Here is a 9,276-nt window from a genome sequence, read left to right as displayed (position 1 = left end):
TGCCAAAATAAATGGGCTGGACATAGGGATGGGTGAACCAGGCTGTTTTGGTTTCTCTCCGTTTCTCATTTTTCCAACCTTAACTTCAGTTTTCCATGGCAGTTCATGACTGCTATTATTTTTAAATCCTCACAAAAATCCATCAGCCTTTTAGCGCACGTAATCCTAATATACACATTTATTTATTTATTGGCAAAGCACGTTTTACCGAATACAATGCAGTTTTCTTTAGTACGCTCACTGACATATGCATTTTTCTGCACGCTTTACCTCAGTGTGTGCATTTTTGCACACGTTACGTGGCTGGAGAACTACACTGCAAAAACTGGGGAAGGGCAGATTTCGAAGGACGGCTGTGTTTTGGTTCACATAATGTTCTCGAAGTGAGAATTTGGGAATGGGAACTGAAATTAATTTCTCCCCCACCCCAGCTGATAAAGGGGGACTGCCCTGTCCCTGGTTTAGAGCCTTCTTGGGCGTGTGGGAGTTCCTGCTAAGGCAGAACTGCTCAACATCCTCCACTCTTGCCTTCAGGAGAGTAGAAGAGAAACCTTCCCATTTTGGGCAGACGTTCTGGTTTTAAGCTGTGAATTGCTCATTTAACGCAAATATTTAAAACATGTGAACCGCCCAAATAATTTTTTGTTACAGAACAAATCCAAAGAGTTGTTTCACACCACCAGAATCACCTTTTCTGTCCCATTCCTCCCCATAAGAATCGCCTTGTTGGACGGACATTACAGGCCAACAAAAGCAAGACAAACAGATTGAATGCACTAGCTAGCTGATGCTTTGTAATTTCAGGCTGGAGTGAAGGAAGTGTGCGCATCATGTTCCAAGCCTGTCTACACAGCGGAGCGCATGGCAATCCAGAACGTTCCTCTGCACCACGCATGTTTCTGCTGTAAGCACTGCGGAAGGAAGCTGAGGTGAGACATGAGAATCGAGTGAGAAAACCACGGGGTAACAGGCCACGCTCAAAGAATGCAAAGATGTATCCGGCCAAAGGCCCATCTAGCCTAACTTCCTGTTCCAACCAGATGCCCATTATGGGAAGCCGAGAACTTCAGTCCAACCAGATGCCCATTATGGGAAACCTAGAACCTGAGTCCAACCAGATACCCATTATGGGAAGCCTAGAACCTGAGTCCAACCAGATGGCCATTATGGGAAGCCTAGAACTTCAGTCCAACCCATTATGGGAAGCCCAGAACCTGAGTCCAACCAGATGCCCATTATGGGAAGCCTAGAACCTGAGTCCAACCAGATACCCATTATGGGAAGCCTAGAACCTGAGTCCAAGCAGATGACCATTATGGGAAGCCTAGAACTTCAGTCCAACCAGATGCCCATTATGGGAAACCTAGAACCTGAGTCCAACCCATTATGGGAAGCCCAGAACCTGAGTCCAACCAGATGCCCATTATGGGAAGCCTAGAATCTGAGTCCAACCAGATACCCATTATGGGAAGCCTAGAACCTGAGTCCAAGCAGATGGCCATTATGGGAAACCTAGAACCTGAATCCAACCAGATGCCCATTATGGGAAGCCTAGAACCTGAGTGCCACTTGTGATTCTCAGCAACTGGCATCCAGATATGGGGTGTTAGGAGAGGGGTAGTACCTCTGGTGGGGGGCATGTCATGTTCCTTCTGGGGTAGCTTGTCCACCTTTGGTCCCCACTCAGATCTCACCATGTGGCTCCTAGAAGCTGTCCGCACGAGACAGCGGCCACACCCAGGGAATGGCTTTGACTGGTCAACTAAACCAGGTGAGGGTAGCTGATGGGACTCAAACCCTCAGTGAGTTGGGCATGCAAAGACAGACTCCAGTGGATTGAGCATACTGCAGGTGCTGTAGTGGGAAGTGAGTGGCAGATGGGGCTCGTCTACCTGAGAAGGGAGCCCATCTAGGAGAAGGAAATATCTGACCCTAAACCTCCACTGCCTTGTTGGGATATCTTTGGGAGAAGAAAAGGCTAAGGACTAAACCCTACACAAATCCAGAATGGAGTCCCTTAGGCAGTTGGATGGTGTGCTGACCTTTCAAACCCTAAACAGCCTCAGTCCTGTATACCTGAAGGAGCGTCTCCACCCCCATCGTTCTGCCTGGACACTGAGGTCCAGCGCCGAGGGCCTTCTGGCAGTTCCCTCACTGCGAGAAGTGAGGTTACAGGGAACCAGACAGAGGGCTTTCTTGGTAGTGGCACCCACCCTGTGGAACACCCTCCCTTCAGATGTGAAGGAAATAAGCAGCTATCCTATCTTTAAGACATCTGTAGGCAGCCCTGTTCAGGGAAGTTTTTAATATTTAACGCTGTACTGTTTTTAACACTTGATTGGGAGCTGCCCAGAGTGGCTGGGGAAACTCAGCCAGATGGGCGGGGTATAAATAATAAATTGTTGTTGTTGCTGTTGTTGTTATTTTGCCCCACTGAACTAAATGGGGGCTATTGATAATTCAGGCAGCTCTTATCTACACAGCTGCACCCCTTCATCTGCATAGCCCCACCCTTCATCTGCATGGCCCCACCCCTTCATCTGCATATCACCACTTGGCTTGTTCTTGCGTGATGCAGTGGAACTCTGGGAAATGTTGTGTGTTCCTGCATACAGTGACAACCGTAACCATTTCCCTTTTGTATGTCTTGCAGCTTAGCCAACTATGCCACCTTCCAGGGCACATTTTATTGCAAATCTCATCACCAGCTGCTTGCTGGGGTTAAAAAAAGGAGCCAAGAGGAAAACGCCGGCATCCACCAAAGAGATCAGCAGCTGCAGATAGCCGTGCAGCCAAGTCCAGGACTGGGGACCAAGAATAGAAATAATCGCCCAGGAAAGCTCCTTGCCAGAGAGAAAATGCAACTGCCGTTTTCTGGTTTGTACTCTCAGGCTAAGCTGAGACCGCCTAGCCAAGCCAGGCAAGAGAACAAGCCCAGAACTAGCTGGCCCCCTTTAAAGGAAGCGGCTGGGAAAGAAATAGGTCGAAAATATGGCAGCCCTGGACCATTGCAAGATGCCGTATTGATTCTGCAATGCCGGAGTGGAGCAGATGGGAGCCGCCGCGAGGCCCCGGGAGGCAAATCGATAGCAGAAAGTGCTCGGGCGGAAAAGAAGCAAAGCCAATTACCCAGAGTCCCATTTCCAAAGCACGGTTCGCACTGGATTAAAACAGCAGGTGGGAGCGGAGACTTGAGAGTATCGGGGAAGAGACAGTTGTTCACGGGTGAAAGCATCCCAGGAGCTCAGGGAAGGAAGAACGGACTCAGCATAGCAGAAAGGGCTGTGATGTTCCAAGGCAACCCGCTCAAAATGAAGAGGAGCGTTCCTGTAGTCTCACCTTTAACATCAACCCCTCTGGAGTCTCCTTCTTTTGGTTCACTGCCCTCCCGTTCAGAAGCACTCAGAACTAGTAAAGCAACTTGTTTTGCCGCTTCAGGAGGTACTAGTCTTGCAAAAGGTTCTCTTGAGGGCAAGAGGCTTAGTAGTGGATCTTCCTCCAGCACAAGTGCGTCTGATGAAAGGCGTGCAGATCAGATTTTGCTAAGAGCTGAGCTTCTTCCTAAAGCCAGGGTTCCACTGCCTGCTTTGGCACCAGCAGACAGCAGACAGAAGCTTCCAGAAGCAAGCAAAGGTAACATGTCAATCACTCTGGCATGTGAAGAGGCTGGACAACTGAGTCACATCAGTGCTAAACCAACAGAGGACCACAAGCCCTCCCAGGCAAAGGCTGAATCCTCAGTATATCTACCTGAGCACAAAGGTGAGCAAAGCAATGATGAGGAGATGTTGGGCTCTTCTCTTGATTCAGTGGAGACAGGCCTGGTGGCTGACCAGGTAAGTGAGAATTCATGGGAAGTCAGGATTGAGTTCCCCGAGAGAGAAATGCAAGCGGTGATAGACCCAACAAGCTTGCAAAGGCCAGAAAACCAACTTTATCCTGAAACCCACAACAGTAAGGAGGCAGAGAACAGAAGGGAGAAAGGAATGCAGGCAGGAGGAGATTTAGACAGCACTGAGACACAAAATGGCATTCTTCAAGAGGTCTCCCAAAATAGCAAACCTGAGGAAAAAGCCACCAATTCAGATGAGGAAGCAGAAATAGAAGGTCATTCAGCGTCCAGCTCACAAGCAGAAGACGCTAAAAAAACGAGTGTTCCGCAAAGAAATAACTCACAAGACTCCACTTTGACGTCCAACACAGCACCATTCACTTGTGAAAACCTGGAACCAAGTGACCTACTTGCAGAAACAGCCAACACAAATGAAGAGATACCAGGAAAGGCTAGCAGTGACAGTAATATCCAGCTTGAGGAAGAGACTGTCAGAAGGACCATCCTTCAGGCTTCCAAGCTTCAGGTCAAAGACCAAGAAACATTCAGCTCCTGTGAGGTCTCACATTTGACTGAAAAGCAAGAGATGGGAAGTATAAAGGTGGTTATGAAACCTCAGAGCGAAGATGGCTCAGGTCCACAGGCCATCTGCAGTAAGGAGACCACCAAGGAGTCTGCTAGAAAGCAAAAGGAAAGGAACCCTTTGGCTCGACTTTTTGCTTCCAAAACTCAAGGCAGAACATGCAAGCAGGAAGAACCGGCAGTGACTAAGAAAGCACTTAAGACTCAATCTGCCTTGGCCACACTGTTCGGATATTCTTTGGAGAAAGACAAGATCCCAAAGGCTAAACCCACAATGAAAACCAGCAGTGAAGAAGGATTATCACTTGTGTGTTTCTCAAACTTACCAAAGTTTGGCACCTGCAAGGAAAGTGAGACCTCAGGTCTTATTCAAGCAAAAGGTTCAGAAGCAGGCCTTCAGGATCCAGAGGAGAATTATGGAAGCCACACAAGGGATGGGCAGAGAGAAAGTTCTCCATCCTTGGACAGCGCCAAAGCCTTCAGTGGTGGTGCGCTTCCTATAGAGCTGAGCACAGATATTTCAAGTAGCACTGAAGTGGCGTCTGGAATGAAGGGTCTTGAAGTTCCCAAACAATCCAATTTGCAATTGGAAACAGTCCTCTCGGACAACAACAAGTCCTCACTATTTTCCAGCTTTCAGGATTCTCTGGCAACTCCTACAGAGAACCCGTTGCAATGTTCTACAAGCTCCTTGATGGAAACAAAGACAGAAATCACCTCTAGAGGTGATCCCTATGATCAAGATCTACAAAACTTCCCTAACCAAGCTGCCATGGATGCTCAGTGTTTAGAAATAAAGGCTGAAAATGTTTCTTTATTGGGCCGTTCAAGGGAAGACAAGGCTCAGTGTGACTATCAAGTTCCTGACATGCTTCTATTTTCTATGGGGGTAGACCGAGCAGCAAGCATGGATGGAAGTGGCCTGCAGTCCAGCTCTCTTGATCTGGACACAGGAAGCATGAAAGTAAAAAGTGAAGCTTGCTCTGGTTTAAGCGGTTCAGAAAACATCTCAGAGGTAAGCAACCTGCACCAGTTTTCAGAATCTGAGCCCATTAGAGCAATCACTCTTAATAACAACAACACTCCAGGAACTGGAAATTCTGAGATGTTTCAGAACCCACAATCCTGCCTTGAGCTGAGTGAAGATGTTCTCCTCGGACTCCATGTGGAAAAAGCCACTGCTGATGGTTACTCCACTGGAAAAGTGGACATCCCTTCATTGCTTGGATCTCTCCAGCATATTCCAGAGCTCCTTAGAGATACCATTCAGCGTAACACTGAAGGAACTACGGCTGCAACAGAACAATCCCTAGAAGAGATGATGTCAGCAGAGAAGAGTGATGGGTCATCAGGAAGCCTTCTGTAATGCATCTTGAAATGCAGTGTGTTCTACTCACAAGGCAAGGTTATGGGGGCAAAGTCCTAGCAGAGGTGAGTCTGTGGCTAAGAGCAGCAACCAGCAAAGTCCGCTCTCTGGGGTGCTAACTGGCTTGACTGCCTATAATTTCCCAGGTTAGGGACTGGCAACCCAAGAGAGCCCCCCCCCAAGGTCAAAGGTGCAATCCAATGACCTTTGGCCTACAACTCCCATCAGCCTCTGCCAGCCTGACCAAAGGTGAGAGAATATGGGAGTCAGGAGTTCAGTGGGTGGAAGAAGGCTGGTTTTTTTTACACTTCATGGCTCTGTGACTCTAGGAAACCGTTAAAGAACACATTATCTGATTCTCTCCACGTTCTCCTTCCCCTCCACCCCACCACCTTTGTTCAATCAGCCCCAAACTCACAAACAACCAATTTAGTGCGTTCCCAATTGTCTCCCCTCCTGCTCTGGAAAGAAAAAAACCCTTAATGAGCATCACTCTGCGAAAAGGAAATTGCTCTCTCCAACCCTGGAGGGAGGTGAAAAATTCGTTTCCTCCTCTTTCCCTGTTCCTAAAATAACTCATTGCAAGATAGGAGGTCTGAGGATTAATTAGATTTCCCTTTGCCTGGGATTGAATCCCAAGGAATTAGTAACAACACCAGGCAGTCAAAAACATGCTTAGCATCTGTTTTTGGGTACCACGTTAGCCGTCCGTTTTTTTCAAAGTAAAGGAATAACATTTTCTGCTCACTTTTCCTTAAGACTGAGGAATTTTCATTTGGGGGGACCACACTTGGAATCTCGTTGTGTCAGCAAAGCAACGACCTATTTTTTCCTTACAAAGGAAATGCTTCGCCAGTGCCTGGAGTATGGCTTGCTTAAGGATTTGTGGCTGTTTGGAATATCATTCGGTCTGATGTTGCATTGACTGAGAAAATTTGTATCTCCCTGACCTTCTTGCTTGATGGCAATAAAGACAAGAAATACGTAAAAATGTGTTTGATGCTAGGGGGAAAACCCACACAAGTTAAATGCTTGCGCAGCCATTAAAGGAGTACATGCGCCATCCCGCAGGCAGGCAGAGTTCAGCATGTTGCCTTTCCCATTCACTTCAATGGAGGGGCTCCATTCAAGACTCTTGAACTGGAAAGGCTCCAACTTGGCTATCACTTCGCAGGCAACGGTTCCAGGAGAGCAGAATCAGAACTGCACATTTTAACTGAGAAGCACCTTTTGCATCATCTTTCCCATTCAGTGGGATCAACATTGCTGCTACTTCGCCTCCTCTAGAACAGGGGTCAGCAACCTTTTTCAGCAGGGGGCCGGTCTACTGTCCCTCAGACCATGTGGTGGGCTGGACCATATTTTGGGGAAAAAATAAAATGAATGAATTCCTATGCCCCACAAATAACCCAGAGATACATTTTAAATAAAAGCATACGTTCTACTCATGTAAATACACCAGGCAGACCCCATAAATAACCCAGAGATGCATTTTAAATAAAAGCACACATTCTACTCATGTAAAAACACGCTGATTCCATTTAGAAGGCAATTGGGCCGCATCCGGCCCCCGAGCCTTAGGTTGCCTACCCCTGTTCTATAGCTATGATGAATTTCTTACGACTTTCTGGGCATAAGCAAAACCACCTTGTTCCTTCTTTTCACGGGTTCCTGCCAGATTTCCAGAGTCAGTTGCGTGTTAGAAGGTTAGAAGGTCAAACTAGACCAGGGTTCAAATCACCACTCATCCATGGAAGGCCTTAGGCTAGTCTCTTTCCCGGCCTGGCCTACCTCACAGGGTTAGCGTGAAGATAAGAAATGGGGAGGAGGGAGAAATTGAAATACAGAACATCAGAAAATAAGAACTTTATTTAACATATATATATATATTCTTTCACCTTCTAAATTCAAGCAATCACTCAATGAAAAGTTCACATTAGACCAATTATTAGACCTGGGACTTCCACCATGTTTGTGCAGGTGGATATTAGATTTTCTATCAAACCGTTCCCAAAGGGTCAGGTTGGGTTCCCACGTCTCTGCGGATCTCATCACGAATACGGGGATGCCTCAGGGGTGCGTGTTGAGCCCGCTTTTATACACGCTCTATACAGCTGACTGTGCCCCCAAATACCCCACTAATAAGATCATTAAGTTCGCAGATGATACAACGGTGGTTGGTTTAATCACAGCTGGAGAGGGGGAGGCGGCCTATAGGAAGGAAGTTGGGGGAGTGGTGCAGGAAAAACAACTTACTCCTTAACTTAAAGAAAACAAAAGAGATCATTGTGGACTTTAGGAAATGTAAATTGAATATTCAGCCACTTATTATTGAGGGGAAGTGCGTGGAACAGATCTCGGTGTTTCAATTTCTGGGAATGGAGTTGAGATTTGACCTAACCTGGGGAGAGAACAGCAAAGACCTGGTGAAGAGAGCACAGCAGAGGTTATATTTTCTGAGAATCCTCTGGAAAAACAATCTCTCAAAGGACCTGTTGATGGCATTTTACCATTGCACTGTGGAGAGCGTACTAACTTATGGTCTGTGTGTATGGTTTGGGAGCTGCACGGTCAGGGGAAAAACAATGCTATCCAGGGATATAAAGACTGCAGAGAGAATAATTGGATGCACTCTTCCCACCTTAGATCAAATCTATGCTGCCAGGTGCCATAAGAAAGCGGCAGAGATAGCACAGGATAGGACGCACCCCGGAAATGATCTCTTTCAGCTTCTGCCTTCTGGAAGAAGGTATAGGGTTATAAAGGCCAGGACTAGCCGCCTGAGAAACAGTTTCTATGCAAATACAATTCTGGTTCTAAACACAGCATAAGGGGTCTATGTAGTATAGTGTATTTTAGAATAGGGTTTTAGAGTTTTTTAGGGGGTTTTGAATGTTTTATGTAGTTTTGTGGTAGTTTTATGTAGTTTTGTGGTAGTTTTATGTAGTTTTTATGTAGTTTTATGTAGTTTTGCAATTTCATTGTCCTGCATGGGACAATGACAATAAAGATATATCGTATCGTATCGTATCGTATCGTATCGTATCGTATCGTACATCATGGAGTGTTTATTTGTGCAGAGAGCTTCCAAGGTGTTCTGGGCCAGCCGATTGTTTTGGCTGCTAAGGATTAAAATTCTGGATCCAAAGGAAACTTTGCTGACTCTTCATCTCTCCTGAACGCCGCCAACAATGACCTCATTGTCTGTGTCACAGGCATGTCCTAATACCCCGGGCCTTAGGTTGCCTACCCCTGCTCTAGAACATCCGCATCTTTGGTCTCATAGTTGATTGTTCTTATTTGAAATAGATGGCCACCTAAGGTTGCCACCGTCTTTTACTGGCCCTGCTCCTGTGCCTTTATCTGAACCCTGGGACAGAGAAATGGAGCAAGCTACTCTTTCAGGAGTAGAGTCTCAGGGAAAGCTTCCCCTGATAAATTTCTGTGCGCTAGGTTGAAGCCGCATGCAGTTAAAGTCACAGGAGCAAAGCCAGCC

The 9,276-nt window shown here is 46.7% G+C and overlaps 1 protein-coding gene across 1 annotated transcript; it reads left to right on the top strand.

Moving 5' to 3' along the window:
* Positions 1 to 257: 257 nt before the first annotated feature.
* On the top strand, positions 258 to 8,712 carry LOC308459751 (uncharacterized protein). The gene is made up of 2 exons (XM_080975364.1): positions 258 to 929; positions 2,654 to 8,712. Exons 1-2 carry the CDS (start codon positions 862 to 864, stop codon positions 5,778 to 5,780), a joined length of 3,195 nt encoding a protein of 1,064 aa, XP_080831490.1. The 5' UTR covers positions 258 to 861; the 3' UTR covers positions 5,781 to 8,712.
* Positions 8,713 to 9,276: the final 564 nt, after the last annotated feature.

Source organism: Podarcis pityusensis (genome assembly GCF_964106645.2).
Source record: "Podarcis pityusensis genome assembly, chromosome: 12".
Lineage (NCBI taxonomy): Eukaryota > Metazoa > Chordata > Lepidosauria > Squamata > Lacertidae > Podarcis > Podarcis pityusensis.
The sequence above is the reverse complement of the archived record's forward strand: the minus strand, read 5'-3'. Positions and strand labels throughout refer to the sequence as shown.